Source organism: Elephas maximus, chromosome 25, assembly GCF_024166365.1.
Source record: "Elephas maximus indicus isolate mEleMax1 chromosome 25, mEleMax1 primary haplotype, whole genome shotgun sequence".
Lineage (NCBI taxonomy): Eukaryota > Metazoa > Chordata > Mammalia > Proboscidea > Elephantidae > Elephas > Elephas maximus.
In genome coordinates, this window is record NC_064843.1 from 41,084,774 (window position 1) to 41,111,495 (window position 26,722).

At 42.8% G+C, this 26,722-nt stretch overlaps 2 protein-coding genes across 2 annotated transcripts in view; one reads left to right on the forward strand and one right to left on the reverse strand.

Moving 5' to 3' along the window:
* Positions 1-1,562: 1,562 nt before the first annotated feature.
* Positions 1,563-22,554, reverse strand: LOC126067351 (zinc finger protein 343-like). The gene is made up of 5 exons (XM_049869148.1): positions 22,410-22,554; positions 8,838-8,939; positions 8,597-8,655; positions 5,106-5,232; positions 1,563-2,059 (listed from the first exon to the last, which is right to left on the reverse strand). The coding sequence occupies exons 1-5, from the start codon at positions 22,552-22,554 to the stop codon at positions 1,569-1,571; spliced, it is 924 nt and encodes a 307-aa protein (XP_049725105.1). The 3' UTR covers positions 1,563-1,568.
* Positions 22,555-25,945: 3,391 nt separating this feature from the next.
* TMC2 (transmembrane channel like 2) overlaps positions 25,946-26,722 on the forward strand; it is a 129,116-nt gene continuing 128,339 nt past the window's right edge. The window contains exons 1-2 of the mRNA XM_049869149.1: positions 25,946-26,014; positions 26,101-26,188. Coding sequence (XP_049725106.1) covers positions 25,946-26,014; positions 26,101-26,188 — 157 coding nt within the window. The remainder of the gene's footprint in view (positions 26,015-26,100; positions 26,189-26,722) is intronic.

Below are 26,722 nucleotides of genomic sequence, written 5' to 3' on the forward strand. Positions count from 1 at the left end.
TTTACACTTAGAACAGTGGCCACTGTCATAGAGTAACCATCTGAACTCTGCTTAATATAAAATTGACAGATCTACTGAAAGAAAAGAGACTGCTCACGCTGGGAACAGACTGAACTCCAAGTGGTAGAATCCAGTAATTGAAAATGGCAACTCAGCAGTTACAGTCTATAAGGGGGAAAACAATGGATATGAAACACATTATTTGATTGGCATTTACAAACTTAGATCACTGAAAAACATTACTTGATTGGTAATTACAGGCACAGATCATCGAAAGACACTACTTGATTGGTAGTAGATCGGTTTAAGGCAGGACTTCCTGGGGCGGGAACTTGTGAAGCAGGGATTCCTGTGGCAAGCTCTGTAAGGCAAGTGGCTTAAAAGGGTATACGTTTCTTTCTTAGATTCATTACAGTGTGGCAATTACTCAGGTATGTGACAGGAAAAGGTCGAAGTGTAGTTACATCATTACGGGACATTCCTCTCTTAGAAATGGTACTGAAGATGACTGCCTCTAGGGTGAAAATGGAACCAGAAAACAAATCACACCTGTCAGGGAATGAATTATGTCCCCCCAAAAACGTGTGCATCAACTTGGTTAGGCCATGATTCCCAGTATTCTATGGTTGTCCTCCATTTTGTGACTGTAATTTTACGTTAAAAAGCATTAGGGTGGGATTGTAACACCCTTACCAGGTCACAGCCCTGATCCAATGTAAAGGGAGTTTCCCTAGTGTGTGGCCTGCACCACCTTTTCTCTCTTAAGAGATAAAAAAGAAAGGGCAGCAAGCAGAGAGTTGGGGCCCTCTTACCACCAAGAAAGCAGTGCCGGGAGCAGAGCGCATCCTTGGACCTGAGGTTCCAGTGCTGAGATGCTCCCAGACCAAGGGAAGACTGAGGCATCATAATGACTTTCCTCCAGAGCTGACAGCAGCTGTTACAGCAGCACTAGATGACTAAGACAGGATCCAATCCTCAAACTGGCCATTTCAGATCTTACCAGGTAGGAACTTTTGTTTAATTCCCTTACATAAACACACGAACTGCAAATATAAGACTTCTTATCTGAGTGTGTCTTCTGATGTCTGATGAGGCTGACTTCTACTAAAACCCTGGCCACGCTCACTGCAAAAACAGGGCTTCTCTCCTGTGTCAGTCCACTGATGTCTGATGAAGAGGCTTTGCTTATAGCTAAAGCCTCACCCACACTCCAGGCACATGTAATGTTTCTCACCTTAGTGTGTCCTCTGGTGTTTGATGAGATTTGACTTTGGCCAAAGCCTCGCCCACACTCATCGCACACATGTGGCTTCTCTTCTGAGTGTGTCCTCTGGTGGTGAAGGAGCCCTGACTTCTGGGTAAAGTCTCGCCCGCACTCACTGAAAACATATGGCTTCTCCCCTGGGTGTGTCCTCTGGTGTGTGATGAGATCTGACTTTGAGGCTAAAGCACTGCCCGCTCTCCAGAGACATGTAGAGTTTCTCACCTGAGTGTGTCCTCTGGTGTCTGATGAAATCAGACTTGTAGCTAAAGTCTTGCCCACATTCACTACAAACATAGGGCTTCTCCTATAAGCGGGCCCTCTGGTTGGTAATGAAGTTTAGTTTCAGGCCACAGTCTGGTTCATCCTCTCTATAGGTGACTGCTCCAAATCTTGAGGTTTGTAATTCCTTCAATCCTTTGTCTTTTTCCACGGAGTTTACCCTTCGGGCTGAGTTGGGCTCTGTTCCTACCACTGTGTTGCCTTTTCTAGGGCTTGCTGAGTGTCGTTGGGGTGGGCTGGAGAATGCCCTTGAAGTCTCTCTCTCCCCTGTCCTCCCACACAAGGGTTTGGAGACTTCTTCTCTCACTTGACCTTCCGTGTTTTCACTCCAACACCTTTGATCAGAATCCTGCTGCTCTGGCTGCTTCTGATGCCCTGGGCTGGAAGCCTCTGGATGGAAGTGATTTTCTGCACATAAGCCTGTGAAGGTCTGACGCACATGTTGGCTGAGGAACTGCTGACAGGAGAAAGTAGGAAAACAGGAGGAGCAGTAGTGGATTTCTGGCCTCAGTTCCGCTGAAGAGAGAAAGTTTTCCGTTAGAATAGCGATAAGTGGGCTGCCTGGGCTGTTCTGTCCTCTCTCATTACAGACGGTATCTTATTGCTGGAGCCCCTGCGTGTGGCATCAAGTTAAGTGCTTGACTACTAGCTGAAAGGTTGATGGTTCAGAAGACAGGCCTGGTGGCCTGCTTCAGAAAGGTCACAGCCTTGAAAACCCTACGCAACATTTCTACTCTGCACACATGGGGCACCACGAGTCGGAATTCACTTGACGGCAACTAACAATCTTACTGCCACGCTTGTAATCGACAACGTACACATATTTGTTTCTCACCAATAATTCATTTATATTCCTTTGCAAATTACATGTTCTGTTGCAATCCAGAAGGAGCCCTGGTGGCACAGTGGTTAAAGCACTTGGCTGCGAACCAAAAGGTTGATGGTTCAAACCCACGAAACCACTCCATGGGATAAGGGTGCGGCAGTCTGCTTCCATAAAGATTTAAAGCCTTGGAAAAACCATGGGGGCATTCTCCTCTCTCCTATAGGGTCACTATGAGTTGGAATTGACTCAACAGCAATGGGTCTGGTTCTCTGGATATATACAGAGAGAGAGAGAATAATGCTCAAAGCTGACTTTTTTTTTTTTACTAGTTTTGGGCAGACTTTTTTTTTTTTTACTAGTTACAGTAGACTATTATTTGGTTTTAAAAAGACTTCAGGGGATATTTTTGGTTTAAGGTTTGAAGATTATATCAGGGCAATGATTTCAGAGGTTCATCTAACCTCCGTGGCTCCAGAAAGTCTGGAATCCATGAGATTTTTAAATTTTGCTCTGCATCTTCCCCCTTTTGATCAGGATTCTCCTACAGAATGTTTGATCAAAATGTTCAGAAATGGTAGCCAGGCACCATTCAGTTCTTTTGGTCTCCTGGCAAAGGAAGCAGTTGTTTATGGAGGCGATCAGCCACACATTCCATATCCTCCTCCTATTCCTGGTTCTCATTCCTGTTATTCCAGGTGAAAAGAGACCAATTGCCATGTCTTGGATAACCGCCTGCGAGCCTTTAAAACCACAGGCACTTTGCAACGAACTAGGATGTAGTACAGAAGCATTAAACATGTTATCAGGCCAATTAACTGAGATGTCTCATGAAACCATGACCCTAAACCTCCAAACCAAGCAATCAAATCCCATGAGGTTTTTGGCTATACATAAGCAACCTGTGCAGCTACTCTCTTTTTGTCATTATTATAAACATATCTATCACACAATTTGAAGAATCTCTGTAAATAGTTTTAATAAATGAAAAAAAGAAAAAATATGATTAAATCAAAACCCACAAAAAAATTGGCATTTAATTTTAACTTCCATTGCAGAAAGCATCTCTCACAGCCCTCCCCTTTGTAAACTGTACCCCCAACTTCACTGGCCTCCTTACAGTTCCTCACACTTGGCAAGGACATCCCTCCCTTCAGGCCTTAGTATCAATGACAACTCCCTCCATGTGAAATGCTCTTAACCCTAGGCACCTAGAGTTCTCCCTCACCACCTACATCTTTGGTCAAATGTCACCTTCTTGCTGCTTTCAAATACCCAATTTCAAAATTCAGCCAGCCACCGTGTCACACCTAGAACCCTCAACATAAAACAAAAATCCTCACAACTGGACCAATAAGCAACATCATAGTAAATGGAGAAAAGATTAAAGCTGTCAAGGATTTCATTTTACTTAGATCCACAAACAACACCCACGGAAGCAGCAGTCAAGAAATCAAATGGTGTACTGCACTGGGCAGATCTGCTGAAAAAATCTCTTTAAAGTGTTTAAAAAAAAAAAAAGATGTCATCTCAAAGACTAAGGTGCGCCTGACCCAAGCTATGGTGTTTTCAATCATCTCATATGCACGCAAAAACTGGACAATGAAAAAGGAAGACCGGTGAAGAGTTAATGCCTTTGAATTGTGGTGCCGGCGAAGAATATTGCCAAAAGGACAAACAAATCTGTCTTTGAAGAAGTAGAGCCAGAATGCTCCTTAGGAGCAAGGGTGGCAAGGCTACATCTCACTCACATACTTTAGACATGTTGTCAGGAGGGATCAGTCCCTGGAGAGTAGCATGCTTGGTCAAGTAGAGGGTCAGTGAAAAGAGGAAAGCCCTTAATGAGATGGACTGATACAGTGGCTGCAACAATGGGCTCAAGCCTAACAACGATTGTGAGGATGGTGCAGGACCGGGCAATGTCTCATTCTATTGTCATAGAGTCACTATGAGTGGGAACCGACTCGATGGCACCTAACAACGTAACAACGTTTTATTACTAGTTTTTCACTTTATAGCACTTGTGAAATTTTAACGTACCATACTGTAATATCTACGTATATAAGTTTACTGTTTGTTGTCTGTCTCCTTATACTCAAAAGTAAGCCCAGTGAGGGCAGGAATTTCTAACTACTACATTTACTAATGTGTTCTAAGTGTCTAGAATATTCTCTGGCACATAGTAAAAAGAAAACATAACAAAAACAAACCTGTTGCCGTAGAGTCAATTCCAACTCACAGCCAGCACTTGTGTTACGGAGTAGAGCTGTCCCATATGGTTTATTTTTTGTTTATTTATTTTATTTGGTCCACAGGGTTTTATTGGTTGTAATCTTTACAGAGGCAGATTGCCAAGCCTTTCTTCTGTGGTGCCGTTGCGTGGGTTCGAACCACCAACCTTTAAGTTAACAGTTGAGCGCAAGCTGTTTGCACCACCCAAGAACCTTTGGCACATGGAAAACCGGAAAATCCCACTGCCTTCGCGTCGAATCAGACTCACAGCGACCCTAAAAGACAGAGTAGAAGTATTCAATAGGGTTTCCACAGCTGTAAATCTTTATAGAAGTGGACTGCCACATCTCTCACCCACAGACTGCTAGTGGGTTCAAACAGTCAACCTTTTGGTTAGCAAACGAGTGCTTACCCACTACACGACCAGGGCTCCTTTGGCACATAATAGGTGGCTAAAAATAAATATCTAGTGAAATTAAAGAAGGAAAAGAGCAAGCACATCCTCACCCAGTAAGAGGAGATTCCTGTAAATCTCCAGCATCACTTCTCTGTACAGGTTCTTCTGTTCAAAGCTCAATCTCTTCCATTCTGCCTCTGTGAAGACCGTGGTGACATCCTCAAATGTAACTGGCCCCTGGAATAAGCAATAACTCAGTGCCATCACCATCAGTTTGGCCCTCCAGAGTCTGGATCTGAAGAAGTTCTCTCATTCTCTTCAGAGAATTCAGTTCTCCATATCAAGTTCTCCCGGACACGACTGTATACCTGGTTTTATCATAAAATCTGTGGGGAGCACGAGTGATGCATAAAGCAGATCCTGGCCCTCACGCACTGTCTTAGTCATCTAGTGCTGCTATAACAGAAATACCACAAGTGGATGGCTTTAATAAAGAGAAATTTATTCTCTCACAGTCTAGTAGGTTACAAGTCCAATTCAGGGTGTCAGCTCCAGGGGAAGGCTTTTTCTCTCAGTCAGCTCTGGAGGAAGATTCCTTGTCATCAATCTTCCCCTGGTCAAGGAGCACCTCAGGCACAGGGACCCCAGGTCCAAAGGACACGCTCTGCTCCTGGTACCACTTTCTTGGTGGTATGAGGTCCCCAACTCTCTGCTTGCTTCCCTTTCATCTGAGAGATAAAAGGTGGTGCAGGCCATACCCCAGGGAAACTCCCTTTACCTTGGATCAGGGAGGTGACCTGAGTAAGGGCGGTGTTACAATCCCACCCTAATCCTCTCAACATAAAATTACAATCACAAAATGGAGGACAACTACACAATACTGGGAATCACGGCCTAACCAAGTTGATATACACATTTTTGGAGGGACATAATCCAATCCATGACACACACCTATGACTTCACTGGAGAAATGATTTGTGAATCAATTTGAAAAGCATTAAGCAGCATTCAAGAAAGTGACTTTGAGGATTGATAATGGAGGAATTCCAAGATGGGAGAGTATATGATGGGCTAGAAAAGAACAGAAGGCATCATGGAGGTGGGGCTTCTGCTGGCCATTAAAGGATGGTGAAGATTTAAAGGAGAAGATGGAAGGAAACTTCAACTGTAGAGAAAAGTGTGAGCGAACAGATGGGGTCTGAAACGAGCATTTCTGAAGAGTTCAGGTTACCAAATATGATCTGTAAATTTGCTATCTTTGCTTATGTATTTTAATAACCTTTCTAATAAAATCTTTAACACTTCGCTCATCATATAGAGTAATATACTTCATCTATGCAAAACAGATGGCAAGACCCAACAGACAGAAAGGGCCACATAAACCAGAGACTACATCATCAGCCTGAGACCAAAAGAACTAGATGGTGCCCGGCTACAACTGATGACTGCCCTGACAGGGAACACAACAGGGAATCCCTGAGGGAGCAGAAGAGCAGTGGGATGCAGACCCCAAATTCTTGTAAAAAGACAAGACTTAGCGATCTGACTGAGACTAGAAGGACCCCAGAGGTCATGGTCCCCAGACCTTCTGTCAGCCCAAGACAGGAACCATTCCCAAAGCCAACTCTTCAGGCAGGGATTGGACTGGACTATGGGATAGAAAATGATACTGGTGAAGAGTGAGCTTCTTGGATCAAGTAGACACATGAGACTATGTGGGCAGCTGCTGTCTAGAGAAAAGATGAGAGGGCAGAGAGGGTCAGAAGCTGGCCGAATGGACATGAAAACAGAGTGGAGGCAAGGAGTGTGCTGTCTCATTAGAGTGAGAGCAACTAGGGGTATATAGCAAGGTGTATGTAAGTTTTTGTATGAGAGACTGAGTTGGTTTGTAAACTTTCACTTAAAGCACAATAAAGATTAAAAAAAAAAAAAAGCTGGCAAGAGAATGGCAGTAATATTCCAGAAAAAGGACATTTTCAGATAACTTAATCTTTAAAAAATAAAGACAAACACATTAACCTGTTGCCGTTAAGAAGACTGTAAATCACAGCAGCTCTATGGGACAGAGTAGAACTGCCACATATAAGTTATGAAGGCTGTAATCTTTACAAAAGCAGACTACCACATCTTTATCCCATGGAATAGCTGGTGGATTCGAATTGCAGACCTTTCAGTCAGCAGCCAAGTGCTTAAATCACTACACCATCAGGTCTCCTACGAACAGTTTATCGAGGTAATAATTCAAAATTCATTTGCTTTATAATTCACCCACTTTAAATACAGGAATTCCTGACTGTGCACTGTTCCAATATGCACTGATTTCAGTTACCATGGTTTAGTTAGATAACCCCAGTCCCCCAACAAAGTGGTTCAAATTTCAGTTCCCATGGTACATTAACTGTGAGTAATTGATAAAGTACAAACTTTTCTGTTAGCTCTTTGGTTCACAGATAAATACATAAATACAGATGTACATCAAGATCAGTAATGAATCATATCACTTCTTTCAAAGTAAAGCTGACGGTAGGGGAGGGAGAGGTGCTGATCCAATCAATCATAACTATATAATAAACTCAACAAAAGCTCTGGACACAGAAACTCCAAGGGCTTCCTGGTTGGTGGAAAACATCGATGCACATGGGATGGCAGCACATCTCTTTTTGGGACATGGAAGCTCCATGCTGGGAATTCGGGCAGACCTTGCCTTATGCATCTATTTATATCCTTTTTGCTATAAACAAGCTGTAATAATAAATGTAGCACTTTCTGTGAGTTCTGTGAGTCATTCCAGCAAATCAGCAAACCCAAAAGAGTAGTGGGAGCCAGTAGGTCAGAGATAAAGGAGCGCAGGGAGGTCTCCCAAGCTTGCAGCTAGCATCCTGAAGGGATAAGGGACAGCTCAAATTTGTAGCCAGCAGGTCAGAAGTGAGGGTGTTGTTCAGGCTTTCAAACTTGAGGCTAGAATCTGCCTATTCGGCAGTCTGAAGAACAGTATCCTTTCCACTCGTGAGATCTGACCTAGCTCCAGTTGGTAGGGTCAGAGAAAGAAGTGCTATGTGGTAGCTGACGTCAGAACTGGACAAGTGGAAAAGTGACTATTTTATATTTAAGATTTATCGACATAGTATATTTCTATAAGTAAGACTGGCCATTATAGATGTTTGTTGAAGCTGCATGTTGGTACCTGACAAACTATTTTTACTGTGCTTTCTATTTCTGTATGTTTAAAATGTTCAATGATTAATAAGTAAAAAGATGCCCAGTATATAAGACGGTATCATTAGATAGTACATACGTGCATGTGTAGTGAAATTTAACAGTACATTTAAAAATTTTAATAACCTCAGGTTTTTTAAAATATTCCTATGTCTTAAGAGCTCATCTTAGAGTTTCCCGGACTCTTAATATTAATCTTGGGTATATTTTCCAGCAAGAAAAATAACATGCAGAAACCATTCTAAAATGCCTAACATGGTACCTGACAGGAAGGCTTGAAATACCTAAGTGTTGATCACCTTCTCCCTTCCCAAGACAGAGAATATATACCTATTCTCTGGAAAATGAGCCAGCGTTTCAGAAAAATAAGGTAATTTTGACTCACCAGTACTCTGGGCTTGCTCTTCTTCTCTTGGGTCCAGTCAGTATCCTTAGAAGACAAACCTAAGGGATGAAAGAGAAGCTGTGAGAAAGCAGACCTCCCATAATGCTCCCAGAGTAGCTCTTCTGAGCCATGGGATGGAAGGAAGTAGCCACTTTACTAGCTGTGGCCACTGAAGCATTCTCACCTGAACCTGGAGCCTTGGCTCCCCTCTTCACCTCTCCAGACCCTCAATAACTCTCACCTTTTGCCTTATGTCTTTGAATCAATTTCTTCATGGTCTCCATCTCTTTCCTGTTCTTTGAAGCCAAATTCTTCTCCCAGTCCTTGCTCCTTGGACAGAAGGATCAGGCAACCTAATGGCCTCAGAGTCAGTCCAGTGACTGCCTTGACACTCTGCCACAGGGCCAGCTGGAAGTTACTTCATCTCAAGGTGGATTTCTGCTGCCTGGGCTGACTTCTTCAAACCTCAGTTATGAAAGCCTCTCTTGTCTCCATGCATCCAGGACCTGTGGGATGGAGAAGCAACTTGATGCTGCTGGGTCCTTTCTTGTGTGCTCTAAACCCATGCCTCTTCAGCAGGGATCCTGGTCTCTCACACCCTCCTCATTCAACAATCACAGTGTCTCAGTCTACTTGGGTTCTCTGGATTTTTCTACATGTATTCATTTCTGGCCTATAAGCCCTCAAGTCTGTTACCTGACACCCTCCCTTACCTGTCAAAAGGTACTGTGTCCCTCTGGTCCCCACATCTCAGATTCGAGCTCCATGTCCCAGATCAGTTTCTGCTACATGAGTCAGAGAAGACAGAATACAGCCTAAGGCCTGTGGAAAAAAAGCCTCTAACATCTCCCTCCAGACCAATCAGGGCATGTAGCCGTCAGCTTCTGACTCCCCTAGCCCAAGGTTCCAGCTGTGTTCAATTCCCTATGTCCCTGTACTCTGAGGAGTTTAGGGGTCTGAACCAAGTCCCTCCAGGTCTTATAGTGACTTCTACAAAGGTAACACCCTACCTTCCATTTCTGTGTGTGTATGCCACACGACCCTATCAGTCAAAGTCCTCCACTCATGTAGTCTAGAGGAGGCAGGTGGTGTTAGGAATAATGCCACCTTTAGAAGCTCCTCTGACATCCTGGCCAGGATCTTAGCCCACATGACTACAGTCCTACTGCTGCCTCATTGCTGTAACCTGCCGTTGAGTTGCTTTCAGCTTAAGATGACCTCATGTGTTCAGAGTAGAACTGCTCTGTAGGGCTTTCAAGGCTGTGACCTTTTGGAAGCAGACCACCGGGCCTATCTTCCAAGACACCTCTGAGTGGGTTCAAGTTGTCAACTTTTCAGCTAGTAGTCAAGAGCTTAACCGTCTGCAATAGCCAAGGACTCCTTATTACCACCTAGTACCCCTTTAAGGCTAGCTGGGGTTCCCCCAGAAAGCTCTCCTGACTCATCCCCCAACACTGCAGGCAGAGCTGCTAACCCCCTCTTCAGTCCAACCTAGACATGTCACCTTAATCAAACCATACTGCAATTTTTCTACTTAAATGTTTATTACTCCAATGTGAGCTTCCTGTAAGAAGAAATGCATCTCAGTCATTTTGCTAATTCTAGTGATGAGCATAAAATAGACCTTTGTGGCAGATTTCATCATTTTCCCCTACTATCCACTTCTTGGTGGCCCAGTGGTTAAGAGCTCAGGTTGCTAACCAAATGGTCGGCAGTTCGAATCCACCAGAAGCTCCCTGGAAACCCTATGGGGCAATTCTACTCTGTTTTATGGGGTTGCTTTGAGTTGGAATCTACTCGGCAACAATGTTTTTTTGTTTTGTTTTGTTTTTTATGAGAGCAACGTGTTCCAAAAGAGGCTTTCCTTTAGCCTTGATTCAGCTGGAAAACGTCATGGTGTAGAACAAAAACCAATTTACAAAGAATGAGGAATATGGTTGGGTTTAAGGTTAGATCGCTGTGAGTTTTTTGGGTCACATGTCACTGCTTCACAACTTAGCCTAAGCAGATAAATATAGCTTTCCTTCTAGTAATACTGGTATCAGTAGCTAACATTTATAAAGCAGGTACTATGCTAAACGAAGACTTCCATTAACCTTCACAACAAAGCCAAGATATAGACACTAGTATTATTTCCATCTCACAGAGAAAACGGAGGCATTAAGAAGTTGGTTTATTTGTCCCTGTGACTATATAGCTATCAGTGTTGGTGCCAAGACTAGAATGTAAGGTTCTCATTCCAAAGCCCCATTTCCTCACCAATACCTAAAATAATATCCACTGAAAAAATGACTACATGAAAAAACAGAATGACCAGATGTTCATAGGGGTTCAAAACTCATGCTGAAGAAAGGAGGACCTTCAAAACGAAGTAGGGAAAATGGTCCGTATCGTATAGGATCGGCTATGTTATCCTGTAGTAAGAAACAACCTCTCAAATTCTCAGTGACTTAAAGTAATAAAGATTTGTTTCTCACTCAGGCTCTATGTCCATCATGTGTCAACTGTAATCGTGCTCAATGTCGTCTTAACTCCAGGGCTGAGGCCAACAGTGTAGGCTCTAATTGGAACATGACTAGTGGGAATGGCAGAAGAAGGGAGTAGAATAAGGAAATGAAAAATGAAGAATCATACACAGTAGAAGAATAATATTATGAATAAAAATCAACACAAAGCTAGTTCCTATGAGGCAGAAGTAAAATATATCCCTGATTTTCAACTTCTTCAAGCTGCTGTGCCAGTCCATCGTCTCTGACACCAGCCACTCCCCCTCCACTCACCACTCTTCTTTCTCCACTGGATTCAATAATTCATCGCAACACTCACAGAACTCACAAACTGTACTTACAGTTAAGTAGTTTATTGGGATAAACTCAGGAGACAACTCAGAATAGAATGCAACTTGAAAGTAACAGAACACAACTCAGGATGCCAATCAGGACAGCTGTCTTGCAGGATAACCCTTGGAGCAAAAACGCTCCCTACTGGTGCAGTTCTCCATCAGGATGTTAGACAGTTCTGCTATCAGGGTCTCCCTGCCATCGAGGCATCTCTGCCACTAACTGGCCCAGCTCACAGCCAATGTAGCAGCTTGCTCAGCTCTCTTAGGTGCTCTCTCCCATCAAGGCTCCCTGCTGTCAGACCTCAGTGCCACTTACTGGCCCAGCCCATAGCCAGTATAGTAGCTCCATGACCACTCAGCTCCTATGTGGCTCCACTTCTCTGCTACCTCAGCTTTTAGCCAACATCTCTCTCTCTCTCTCTCTACCTAAATTATCAGTCCAGGCCAGATAAAAATATCAAACCATCAAGCTGTTTATAGGTTGTCCAGGAAATGTCAATCAACTGGGAATCACCTAGGCAAAAGTAACAAACCTCTCAGGGTAGAAAATAAACTGGGAGTCCCACTCCTCCCTCCAACCAAATTGCTACTCCAAAGACCTAGGGCAATGGTAACAATTCCTCAGGGTTTAGGACGAAAATCTCCCAGACTGTTTTTACAAAAAACCAAGGCAAAAGGCCACAGAAAGGAACTCACTACACCATACCCAGGCTCTTAAAAATTCTACCCAGTAACAGTTCTGCCCATAGCTCATTGGTGAAACAAGTCACATGGTCACTCTTCAGTTCAACAATGTAGGGATGTATCCTTACCGCGAGAAGCCACACGGGGGGATGCCAGGATATTTGATGAATGATTAAACATGCTATAACAAGGTCCCAAGCTCATGGACCCATTTTCAGCCACTGTCCCCACAACTGACTGGGACTTCAATGTGCTAGCATCTGTGGCCATGCTCAGGTCACAAAAATAAAGAACATAATTTCTACGCTTGTCATACCATCAGGGAGCAGGCAGGAATACTGACCAAGAAAAACCTAACTCGGCACAGAAAGAATAAGATGCTATGAGGGAAGATCCAAAGGAGTGCAAAGAAAGCTACTATTCAGAGCATAGGAAGATGTCTGTCCACCTATCTAGGCAAGAAAAGATACCCCATGCCAAGGGGATAGTCTGATCAAGCAGAGACAGAAGAGAGACAGAAAGAGAATAGAAGAAGATTGAGATGGAGAAGGATAGAGAGAAAACGTTAAGACCAACAGTTTAAGACCAGAGTTGAACCAATCCTCGATCACTCACACCAATCAACACAGGTCATATTAATTACCAGGCAAAAGTATGAAACATCAAGTTGTTTACAACTTACCCAGGAAATGTCCATCAACTCAAGAAATCCCCTGGGCAAAACTAACAAACCCTCTGGGGTAGAAAATAACCTGGGAGGCCTACCACTACCACCCCCCAAGTTGCTCCTTCAAAGAACTAAAATCAAACCAAAACCAAACCCGGTGCCGTCAAGTCGATTCTCCCCCAAGCAGTTTTTCAAAACAAACCAAAGCAAAAGGCCACATAAAGGAACTCATTTCACCATTAACAAAAGATTAAGACTAATGGTCACAGGACTAAAAAGGCAACATGTCTGCAGATGGAAATTTTACAATGGTATGAGTTCAACCGTGTAATAAGGAATTAAAAATATCTGGAAGAAATGACTGTTTTCCTAGGTGAATACAAATTGTCTAAAACTGACTCAAAAAAGGGAAAGGGAAAAAAAATGTTAACCAAAGAAGAAAGTGAAAAGGCAGTCAATGATCCACTCTCTGAAAGGCATCAGGCTCAGGCAATTTATTGGACAGTTTTAGCAAAATTTTGGTGAATAGGTAATTCCTGTATTAAATATTAAGTGCAACAAAGCATTATAAAAAAATGCTCCTAACTCATTCAAACAAGGACACCAAAAGCAAACAAGAGCACTACAGAAAAAGAAAACAAGAGGTCAATTCCATTTATAAGCATGATAAAAAAAAAAAAAATCCTAAATAAAACACTAGCAAATGGAATAGAGCTGTACCTTAAAAAATAACACATCATGACCAAGTATATTTTATTCCAAAAATGAGAGGACAGTTTAACATCAGAAAATCTACTATGGGAGGAGGAATCTCCATTCGTCTTCCAGTAAACTGGTATTTTAGAAAACTTTTATCTGAAAAAATCTTATTAACATTTGCCCTATTTGCTTCATCACATATCTATCCATTCATATAGGTGGGTATCAGTGTAATATATCTTTCAATTTTCTGTACGCATGAAAAGTGTCATCAGAAAACACTGGGAGAAAATAGGATTCAAAGAGACTTAAGTATTTTTAAAATACACAAGCCTAAAAGAGCACTTTTATCTGTTGTTGCTATTTCCCAGATAAATCAACTGTCTGATTTTTACTCAAATATAAATAAATGTATCTCTGACCACACTATAAAAGACTTCAGGAATGAAACGCTATCTGTAGCTATAAAGTATAATATGAAATGTGCAGAAAACAAACATCATAAGCACAACTTCCATCATAAAATCCTATATCTCAACAACATGCCATGGATATAATCTTCTTTTAGTTCCATTAGTCTCAGAGATGACCAATGATATAATTTATAAATCTCACTTTCCCCTTTGTATGCCAAGTCCATTGTGACAAATCTATTTCCTTATAAAAAAAAAAAATAAGAATACCAATATTTCAAGTGCATAATCTTCTATAAGCTGCTATGGAATTACAGAAAAGTTCTGATGTAACAGGAACACTCTCTAAATTCTTGGTCAGCATTTTTTCTCAAGAGGTCTCCAGCTATTAAATCATTTATCTGGATCCAATATCGTTAACATAGATGTTTTAAAGTACATGGTCCCTGAATCAGTCAGCAAAAGATGGCAACTCAACTGGGTAATTAAGGAGAGTTTAGGAAAAGGACTATTTACAAAAGTGTGGGCAGGATTAGGGAAACGAAAAAGGATGCTGGTAAGTTTTTAAAAGAGCACAGCCTTTACCAACCCTAGGTCTAAAGGTGGTGGGGCAGTTAGCAGAATCAGGAAACAGAACTATGTAGAGAGGGTTGCTTGACGGAAATTTTGGCCTTCAGCCAAGTTACACAATTAACTGGGATGACCCAGTGCAGAGGAAGCCAGAAGAATAAATACATAAAAAGAGCAAAGGAGGGAACTTGGTAAAGACAGAAAAGCCATCTGAACTAAATCTCCTAAAAATAATGAGTATTGTTATGGACTGAATTATGTCCCCTTCCAAATATGTGTTAGAGTCCTAACCACATTACCTGTGATGTAATCTAATGCGCCCAAAACCAAAATCAAACCCGTTGCCGCTGAGTCAATTCCAGCTCACAGTGACCCTATAGGACAGGGAAGAACTGCCTCACAGAATTTCCAAGGAGTGGCTGTTAGGTTTGAACTGCTGACCTTTTTGGTTGACAGCCGAACACTTAACCACTGTGCCACCAGGGCTCCAATCTAACTACCTCACATATAATGTAATGTAATGCAATCACGTTCTAAGACATTCTAATGTAATCAGTCAGTCATTGAGGTCATGCCATAGAGTGAGTCCTAAACCTAATTACTTCTGAGTTATAAAAAAAAAAAAAAACAGAATAGGCAACAGACACAAACATGGTGGAAAGACAGACGTCATATAAGGATTGTCCATAAGCCAAGGAACCAAGAAACCAACCAGGACTACCTGAAAGGAAGGTCAACACTATTAATTATTCAGTTTGGGCAGAGTCAGAGGTAGGCAATAAAAACTGGCCCTTTTTAGTGGGTGAGTGGCATGATCATTCTTAACTCAGAGGAACAACTCAAAAGGCAGGTTGAAGGGTAAACTGAAATACAGAGAAGAGATGAAAATCTGGTTAGCACAGGAGTAGAGATGAAGGGAGGGGAATAACAAAGGGGTATACCTGTTAAGGCAGAATTGAGATCGCTCAAGAGCTAATCAGATGGATGGGAAATCTGAAAGAACAAGGAAGCAAAAAGGACCCAGTGTTCCAGTTTGTGACAAGGTACAGAAACTGCAGCCATTACAGAGATCAGCAACAGGGAAAGAGAAAAGGAAGGGACAGGGAGAGTTTACCTTGCTGAATTCCAGACACTCCTACAACTCATACTTCTTACTGTTGAAGGAGTATAAGGTTTGAGCTATAAAATGACATTTTTAGGACAAATGGAAAGAATTCAAACCAAACCGGGTATTAAGGCATTAAGGAACTACTGTTAATTTTGTTGACTACAAAAACTATAGTATTGTAGTTTATTTTCAACAAACAATTCTTAGCTGTTGGAAATGCATTCTGTACTATTTACAAGTGAAATGGTATGTTGTCTGGGTTTTGGTTCCAAATACTCTAGCAGGAAAAACAAAAAATGGGGGCTCGGGAGTATTAGATGAAACAAGAATAGCAGAATGTGGCTGTCTTAGTCACCTAGTGCTGCTATAACAGAAAGACCACAAGTGGATGGCTTCAAAAGAAGCCCAAATTCAGGGCATCAGCTCCAGGGGAAGGCTTTCTCTTTCTGTTGGCTCTGGAGGAAGGTCCTTGTCATCAGTCTTCCCCAGTCAAGGAGTGCTATTCCCCTGGCACTACTTTCTTGGTGGTATGAGGTCCCATGTCTCTCTGCTCGCTTCTTTTATATCTCAAAAGAGATTAGCTTAAAACACAACCTAGTCTTGTAGATAGTCTTGTCCATTAACATAACTGCCTCTAATTCTGCCTCATTAACATCATAGAAGGATTTTCAACACATAGGAAAATCACATCAGATGACAAAATGGTGGACAATCACACAATACTGGAAATCATGGCCTAGCCAAATTGGCACATATTTTGGGGGGACACAATTCAATCCAAGACAGTGGGTAACTGATGAAGCTCCAAACCCTGATCCTAGCCATATTGCAATCATATCAACTTCTGTAATGTGCTACTACTTCTTTGGTAAAATGGGAATTTTGACTTAACTTTTGAACTGGCTGAGGGAATCAAGTATCACAGTGATTGTAAAGTGAAGCATCTGGCACAGCAAAACTGTCTAGTAAATGACAGAAACTATATTTTGGATAGAAACCCTGGTGGTGTAGTGGTTAAGTGTCACGGCTGTTAACCAAGAGGTCGGCAGTTCGAATCTGCCAAGTGCTCCTTGGAAACTCTACAGGGCAGTTCTACTCTGTCCTATAGGGTCGCTATTAGTCGGAATCGGCTCAACAGCAGTGGGTTATATTTTGGTTTTCACAGCAACTGGCCCAGTTGTGGGAATCCAGTTGCCAGGGTGGGGTAAGAATGGTGGAAACCTGAATGAGAGCACTGGTTTGGGGTAATATTCCCTGTAGAGGCCCTTCTCCTTAAAACACATCTGGTATGTAGGAAAGGAGACTGGGCCTCCAAGGCTCAAATAGGATATTGCAGGGCACAAAATGTCAAGGATGCGCAAAGGAAATTCACCCACCATTTAGAGCAGATGAGACACTGCAGGAATGTGAAAGCTAAGTGGCACCCACACAGAAGGGGTCTGTCAGGAGCCAGGAGTCCTCCCTTTCTCTACACAGTCCTCTCTGGACAGGCAGTGATCTGAGGTGAACCAAGAAATGAAACAGGCAGTGTGAGCCTAACGACTGTCTTTCTCTGTCCCCAGATAACAGGCTAGAAATTCCCAAATTTCAAATGAGGAGGCTTCCTCTTCTTTAGAAACAAACAAAATCCTCAGACCTGTCACAGAGGAGTATCAGCAGCTTCTGGTGCACAAAGCCAAGTGTTTACATCAGAATACAGTCCGCACTAACCAGTCTAACTCATTCTGAGTAGGGAATTCATCTTTTTTGTGCCTCAAGGCCACAAGTTGTATTATTATTAAAAATAGTGAATACTTAATTTCTTTACTACATACCAGAAACAACTCCAGGCACTGTACAAGTTTACCTCCCAAAAGTGCGATGAGTTAGGTCTTGTGATAAACTGAGGCACAGACAAGTTATATTATCTTGCTCAAGGTGACAAAGCTAAAGATTTGAACTCTAGCTGTGGCGTGCCACATTTTTAGCCAATTAGGCCAGTGATAACGTCAATAGTGACTTACCCCTATGGGGTGTACAATTTTCTAATTGTATCCATACATAGGGTAGATAGAATGTAGATGAAACAAGATTGGCCATGATTTAATAAATGCTGAATCTGTTGGTGGGTCCATGGATTTCATTGTGCCATTCTACTGAGTAGGTTTAAAATCTGTCCTTAACAACAAATCAAAAATCGAAGTCCTGATACCTGGACACCACCAAAGATGCTGGACGTGATCTGGAGAGTTGGCCAACAGTGCTCAGAGGTTCCCACTCTACTTAACTTCCCTACAGCCCCAAACCAGAAGTGGCCAGCTGAGCCCCAAGACTCGAAGCAGAGGCAGATAGAGGAAGGGGGAATCAACCAAATTGCTACCTACACTACAATTAAGCTAGATATCTTTGTCACAAAATCAAACAGGCCCCTGCCACCTGTCAGAAAGTAAAATACTCAGCTCTGTAGAAGTAAAAGACTTTACTGAAGGAATAGTACAATTGGAACTGGGAAACACAATGCAATGTGAAATTACAAAGTGCTTCCAGAAGCCAGCAAAGGCAGGGTAGTTAAATACAGAAGTATCAGGGAAAAATTATAACGAGATTCATCTGTCGTTTTGACATATTGGTGGTAGCTTGCTTGTTGCTGTGATGCTGGAAGGTATGCTACCAATGCTTCAAATACCAGCAGGGTCACCCATGGCAGACAGGATTCAGCACAGCTTCCAGACTAAGACTAGGAAGAAGGATCTGGTAATCTACTTCTGAAAACATGGGCCAGTGAAAACCTTATAAATAGCAGCGAAACACTGTCTGATAAACTGCCTGAAGATGAGCCCCTCAGGTTGGAAGGTACTCAAAACACGAATGCGGAAAGCTACCTCCTCAAAGTACAGAAGACCTTAATGAGGTGGATGGAGTAAAACTTTCAGGACCCTTCATTTGTTCCGGTGGCACAACTCGAAACGAGAAGAATCAGCTGCAAACATGCATGAATAATTAGCACATCCAATGTGCGAAGCATGAATCTAGAAAACCTGGAAGTCACTGAAAATAAAATGGAAAGATCTAAGAGAAATAAGGAAACCAATGCAAGTACAAAATGAGGATCTGAAAAAACGAGATACTGCAACTGAAAGGGACAATAACTGAAATAAGAAACACAACAGAAGGAGTTACCAACAGATTTATTCAGGCAGAAGAAAGGCAGCAAATTAGGATTCCTCATAGCAACGCTATGTACAATGGAAGGAAACCCTGCCCTGAAGGGCAAACAGGCTTTGCCAGGCCAACATGGCCGCCCTCATGCTTTCTACTGGTTCACTGCCATTTGCTCAGTCATTTTTATGTAATTCTTGCTGAGGCGGCCTTACAGAAGCCTAGAGGCATCCCTGGCATGTAGCCACTATTGTTCACCACTACTATAAAACTACTGCCATGGAGATCTGCTTGATCCTGCTGCTGCCCAGGACCTGCCTTGTGGGTAAGTCTCCCTAACAAACTCCTCTGCTACCACCCTGAAGTTACTGAACTCTTTTTTCCATCTCTCGGCATCCTCCATTTTTTTTTTTTAATAATTTTTATTGTGCTTTAAGTGAAAGTTTACAAATCAAGACAGTCTCTCACACAAAAACCCATATACACCTTGCTACACACTCCCAATTACTCTCCCCCTAATGAGACAGCCTGCTCTCTCCGTCCACTCTCTCTTTTTGTGTCCATTTCGCCAGCTTCCAACCCCCTCCACCCTCTCATCTCCCCTCCAGGCAGGAGATGCCAACATAGCCTCAAGTGTCCACCTGATCCGAGAAGCTCACTCCTCACCAGCATCCCTCTCCAACCCATTGTCCAGTCCAATCCATGTCTGAAGAGTTGGCTTCAGGAATGGTTCCTGTCCTGGGCCAACAGAAGGTCTGGGGGCCATGCCCACCAGGGTCCTTCTAGTCTCAGTCAGACCATTAAGTCTGGTCTTATGAGAATTTGGGATCTGCATCCCACTGCTCTCCTGCTCCCTCAGGGGTTCTCTGTTGTGTTCCCTGTCAGGGCAGTCATCGGTTGTAGCCAGGTGCCATCTAGTTCTTCTGGTCTCAGGATAATGTAGTCGCTGGTTCATCCGGCCCTTTCTGTCTCTTGGGCTCATAATCGCCTGGTGCCCGTGGTGTTCTTCATTCTCCTTTGATCCAGGTGGGTTGAGACCAGTCAGGCATCCTCCATTTTTGGTGGCAAGTTTCAAGTTCTCCATCTCAATGAAAGTCTCTTTTTCACTGACTCTCTACCAAAAATGACATCCTTCTCCAGGGACAGGTTCCTCTTGATAACTGTCCAAAGTATGTGAGACAAAGTCTCACCACCCTCACTTCTAATGAGCATTCTAGCTGTACTTCTTATAAGACAGATATGTTCATTCTTCTGGCAGTCTGTGGTATATTCAATATCCAACCCCAGGCTGTGGTGTGTGATCAATCATGGTCCACAATTTCTGGGTAACCTAGTGGTGTTGAGGCAGAGCCCAGGGCAGGAAATCCCATACACTGTACAGCTTACTCTGGCTGTTTTAAATTCGATCTGTGGAGGTCACTCTTCCTAGCAAGATACCTCTCATAAACCAGAATGTCCAGGAATTCAAGTACATAATTTTGGGTGGGCAGAAAAACCTTTACGGGGTGCGATACTCACATCTTCGGCCCTCTAGAGTCAAATTTGAATCTTCTGAAGGAGTGAGGAAGAGGATCTGGGGTCTAATTAATCTTATTTTTAAAAGTGGTATATTAAAGTCTCCAACTATTATTGTAGCACTATCTCTTTCTCCCTTCAATTCCATCAGTGTTTGCTTTATACATTCAGGTCCCCCAATTTTGGGTACATATATATTTTGATTGTTAAATCTTCTTGAGTAATCGATTCATTTATCACCATATAACGTCCATCCTTATCTCTTCTGACAAATTCTTTCTCTGAGTCTATTTTGCCTGATATTAAGATTGCCACCCAGCTCTTTTTTGGTTATGGTTTGTGTGGAGTATTTTTTTCCATCCTTCCGTAAGGCTTTAAAAGAAAGCGAGGAACATGTTATTGGACACTGGAGGAATGTCGATGCTTTTTATGTAGTGGCAAAAAACTTGTCAGAATGATGTTCAAATGTTTGATGGAAGATAGAATTTGTAAGTGATAAACATGGATATATGGCTAAGGAGATTTCTAAGCAAGATTTTAAAGGGACCATGTGGTTTCCTTGCTGCTTATAGTAAAATGCAAGAGGAAAGCGAACAGTGCAAAACAAAAAAACTCTAAAGACTTGGAAAGTTCTGTTGTACACACTAAGGACACATATCTTAGAGTGCTCACCAAAGATGTTACCACCCAATCTTTCGTTAAAAGAGATTAGGCCTGTGACTGATGGATCTAACCAACTACTGAGACAAGGAAGAGATCGGCCTGGCTGAATTAAATAAATGCTACATTTCAAGGCCCTGTGTGCTTGACCAGCTATAATGAAATAGTCTCTGAATCTAAACCTAAGTGCAGACCACCATGTAACTTTTGCTGCTGGCACCCGAAACCTACTTGTGATTAACAAACTAGGTGGTTAGACAAGATAAGGGGCTACATTTAAAAGCCCTGTGTGGTTGACCAGCCATAAATTACGGATAATCCTCCTGAGTGTTTTTCAAGGCCTCACCAGGTGCAGAGCATGCACAGTAAACATCAACATGGACTATGAAGGATCTTCCACATGAGACAAACATGAACGGGGGCCCCTCCCGGGGCTCGAACCAAGATCCAGGGGCATCACACATGCACAGTATCCCAGAATAAGTCCTGTTGGACATCCTGGCAGCATTTGTGACAGACTCCATCTTGGTTCTAGGAATATCTGTGAGGAAGTCCATCTTGAATTTTAACTGCACAAACATTTGATTTTCATAATCCCTCCCCTTCTCCTGGAAATCTCCACCCACCTAATGAATAAAGATAATGTCTCCCCCTCCCCCCAAAACACTTTAGTAAGCTCTGGGGAATCCTTTGTTCAGTGGGAGACTGGAGGCTAGCATAGGTGGAAACCCCTCTCCGTCTCTCCCTCACGAGCCTTTAATAAACTTTTGTTCATGTGGAACCTCTGAGCCCCTCCTGGTCATTCTTGGTCAGAAGAAGGTAAGAACCTAAGCAGGGCTTAGTCCCGAGGTGGGAAGCCCTGCCCTGTAACACTAACACAGCAGAAAACATCAGCTTAGACAGAAGGGGACAGACCAAAAACAAAAGGAAAGAATGTTGTCTGCCTCTTGGAATTCTACAGGCAGGAAAAAGGCCAAAGAAGTTACATCTCTAGTCCTCGAACGGAAAAAAACAAAAAAAAAAACATCCCCGGAGCAGTTCAGAGATCAGCAAAAACCAAGGCACAGCAGGTCATGAAACACAACCCTCCCCTCCTCCCCCACCCCCGCTCAACTACCACGTGATGTCTCCAGCACCTACGAAACACAAAAACAAAAAATCTTGACATGTACGATCAGTCCTGGATTTCCAAAATGACTCGGAAAGGAAGGACCAAGTAAGGGAACCCACCAAAAAACCCTGGGGTTTTACAGCCGTTGCCGCGCCCCCACCAACAGAGGATGTTACTGTATTTGCTCCTAGCTGAAGTCTTTTTTTTTTTAGAAGTCATCCCTACAGCTCGAATAACCCCGACAATGTACGGCCGGAGCAGTCCTCTCTATTCGGCAATTGTTTGTCCCAGACGAATCCCACCCCTAAGTTCAAAAAAGAAATTCGAAGTTCCAGGTCACTCCCGCCCCAGCCACAACCCGGGGACTGAAGGTGCGAGTAGCGCCCTGCAACTCAAGGATCCAAACCTGTGTCCCCAAGCTCCTCGCCCCAAACGCGCGTCTTGACCGGCGCCCCCTTCTCCAAAAATGGAACATCCGGAACCCTCGGGCACTGAACCGCGAGGGCGCAGCCCCCCGACTCTCCTGCCAGCCGAGCTCCACCTCGGGGCATGACGCTGGGCCCGATCTTTCCTGATCCTCCTTGCGGGAAAAGACATTCCAGTTCAAGGATCCGTGAGGACCTCACTTGCTCCATCAAAACGTCGGCAGCAGCAAGGCGCCAGAACTACAGTCCCAGAATCCTTGCAGCCTGCGGCTCCCACTGGCCGTCACAAAACCTGCTTCTGAGCCGCGCGGTGAATTTACCCGGACGATAGCCATTGTGGCAGCATCCTTCACTCGCTCTTCGTAAAATACCTATTCGGTAAACTGGCAGCGGTTTCCGAATGAGGTCTCCGTCCCGCCAGTACGCCTTAAGACCACACACTCGGGAGCAACCTGTGCCGCAGCGTTTGCAGACGACTTCCGGGCCCCGCCCCGCGGCGCGCGAGAATACGTAAGAAGGCGCTTCCGGTTGGCAAGTTTGGCTCGCGCAGCTACCTGGCTGGAATGCTGGCTGGCTGGTGAGTTAATTTTTTCCGTTGAAACGGAGCTGAGTTCTCCAGGCTTAGCCTCCGTAACATACCGAGCGACATATAGGCCTGGCTTCGTGCTGCCCACGTGCCCCTATGATCAGCCTGTTTTTACTTACCGGGTAAGAGGCTAGGAAAGCAAAGCGTGCTCCCAAAGTCTCAGTTGAGCTCAATTCCTCAACTCCAGCGCTTGTCTCTTGCAGTCATTTTCCTCTTGTCGAAGTTGATAGCAAATTCTCACCCTGCTCATGGAGAATGGAAGTCTAACTCACAGGCTGGATCCTGGCTCTCTGGCCTTTTTATAGGACTGACGCTGATTGAGAACTGGGACACTCCTGTATTTTCTGCAACACGCCAGCTGGGGTGTATTTCAGGTCATGGAAAGGGTGTTCAAATTGTAACGGTAAATGAAAATTATATTGAATGTTCCCTGTTGCCAAAAGGGCAAGATACCTTATATGACATTTCTGAGACAAACTACAGAGATGGAGAACAGATCTGTGGTTGCCAAGGAGGGTGGGAAGGTCTTACTACAAAAGGATTGCACAAGAAAGATTTTTGAACTGATGAAACTATTCTGTGTCCTAATTGTGGTCGTGGTTAAAACAAATCAAATTGAACCCCCTTACTTCACATCATATACAAATATCAATTCAAAATGAATCACAGACCTAAATGTAAAAGCTAAAACAGTAAAGCTCTTAGAATAAAATATAGGGTTAAATCTTTGAGACCTTGATTAGGCATTGAATTCTTAGATATGGCAACAAAAGAAAAAAATCAATAAATTAGACTTCATCAAATTAAGAACATTTTTGCTTCAAAGGACACCTTCCAGAAAGTGAAAAGACAACAGAATGTAAGAAAATATTTGAAAATCATATATCTGATAAGTGTTTTGTATCTAGAATATATAAAGAAAGCTTATAACTCAGTGTTACAAACCAAATATCCTAATTAAAAAATGGGCAAAGAATTTGAATAGACGTTTCTCTAAAGAAAATAAACAAATGACCAATAAGCATATAAAAAGATACTCAAAACCACAATGACATACCACTTCACATACACTAGAATGTCTTTTCAGAAAGATCAACTATAACAAGTATATGGAACACCCATACATTGCTGGTGGGAATACAAAATGGTGCAGCTGCTATGGAAAACATTCTGGCAGTTCCTCAAACAGTTATGAATACAGTTATATAACCCAGTAATTCTTTTCCTAGATATACACCCAAGAGAATTGAAAACATAGTGAATTGAATAGTGTCCTCTCAAAATTCATGTCCACCCAGAACCTCAGAATGTGAGCTTAGAATTAGAGTCCTTGCATAGTAATTAGCTAAGGATCTCAAGAACAAATCATCCTGAATTTAGGGTGATACCTAAATCCAATGACTGATGTCCTTCTAAGAAGAGAAGATGTAATCGAGCAGAGAGGAACCAAGAAAGAAAAGCTGGGAGCTGAGCATGTCCTTTGGACCCAGGGTCCCTGCGCTGAGAAACTCCTAGACTTGTGGGAAGATTGATGACGAGGGCCTTCCCCCAGAGCAGACAGAGAGAGAAAGACTTCCCCTGGGGTTGGCACCTTGAATTTAGACTTCTGTTCTCCTAAACTGTGAGAAAATAAATTTCTGTTTGTTAAAGCCATCCACTTGTGGTATTTCTGTTACAGTTAACTAAGACACACACCATGTGGATTCCAGAAGGAGATGAGAGATGGAAAGGGAAAGAATATTTGAAGAAATAACGACAGAAAATTTCCCTAATCTGGTGAAAGACATGAATCTGCAAATCCAAAAACTTCAAAGAACCCCAAGCAGGATAAACCCAAAGGGATCCACAGCAAGGCATATCATAGTTAGGCTCTCAAAAGTAAAGAAAATGAAAGAATCCTGAAAACAGAGCAAAGCAAACAGTCACATACAAAGGATTCTCAATAAGATTAAATGCCGATTTCTTCTCAGAAACATTGGAGGTCAGAAGGCAATGAAATGATATATTTAAAGTGTGGAAAGGAAAACACTGTCAACCAAGAATACCATACCTGGCAAAACTATCTTCCCAGAATGAGGGTGAAATCAAAACATTCCAAGACAAACAGAAGCCGAGAGAGTTCATACCCACCAGATCTGCCATATGTAAGATACTAATGGGAGTTCTGCAGATGGAAGGGGAAAGACACTAGAAAGTAATTCAAAGACATACATAAAAAAGAAAGACTCCTAAAACGGTGAATTGCATGGCCAAGTGTAAGGGCTAGTAATAGGTGTTCAAGCTTAATAATTGTAATTGTTTTGACCTTTATGCTTTTTAATAAATGTATAAAAAGCAATGATAAAGTTGTTACAGGACACATAAAAAAATGTTATTAGTGATAACAAAATGGGTGGGAGTGGGAGGAATGGTAAAAGTATAGGATTTCTAGTATGTTACCGACTTACCCTAGGATGTTATAAATAAAACAAGCTGCTAAATGCAATGTTTGTGGTAATCACTAAGAAAATATCTAAAAAACAGACACAAAAGGAAAGGAGGAGAAACCAAAATGGCTCACTACAGTAAACCAACAAAACAAAAGCACGCAGTAGTCAAGGAAAATGACAAAAAAGGCTTAAGGCACGCAAAAACATACAGCAAATGGCAAAAGTAAATCACTTCTTATCAGTAATTACAGTGAATGTAAATGGACTGAATGTTCCAGTCAAAAAGCAGAGAGTGGCAGAATGAATTTAAAAACATGATCCAACTGTATACTGTTTACAAGAGACACACCTTAAACCGGGTTTATAACGGGAAACATTATAACACCAGTGAATTCCGTGAGCATGGGCCCATTGCCACACTTCATTTGCTGCAAAGTGAGTCCCTTGATCTGAAGCGATACTGTATGGGATAATATGACGGTGGATAAGGCGTTCTAACGTCATGGATGGTAGTTTTGGCAGAATCATTGCTTATGGGGAAGGCAAATCCGTATTCAGTGTGTCTATTCCAGTAAGAACAAAATGCTGCCCTTTCCATGATGGAAGCAGTCCAAAGTAATCAACCTGTCATCACCAGGTTGCTGCCTGATCACCTAGAGTAATGGTGCCATATCGAGGACTCTGTGTTGGTTTCTGCTGCTGACAGACTGGGCACTCAACAATGGCTGTAGCCAAGTCGGCCATGGTAAGTGGAAGTCCATGTTGCTGAGCCCATGCAAAACTTTCATCCCTGCCACCGTGGCCATTTTGTTCATGAGCTGTTGGGCAATGACAGGATGGCTGGGAAAAGAGGATGACTGATTTCCACAGAACTCATCATCCTATGGAGTTGATTGTTAAAATTCTCCCCTGCTGAAGTCACCCTTTGGTAAGCATTCACATGAGACACAAATATCTTCACTTCTTTGGCCCATTCAGAGAGATCTATTCACATTCCTCTTCTCCGTACCTCCTTGTCTCCAATTTTCCAATCATGTTCCTTCTAAGCCCATTACCATCCAGCCAAATCATTGGCCGCAGCCGGTGAATCAGTATACAGTTGCACATCTGGCCATTTCTCCTTCCAAGCAGTATGAACAACCAGGTGCACTGCTGGAAGCTCTGCCCATCGGGAGGATTTCCGTTCACCACTGTCCATCAGGAAGTTCCTAGAATGGGCTGTAGTGCTGCCATTGCCTACTTTCGAATGGTGCCTGTATATCGCGCAGAACTGTCTATA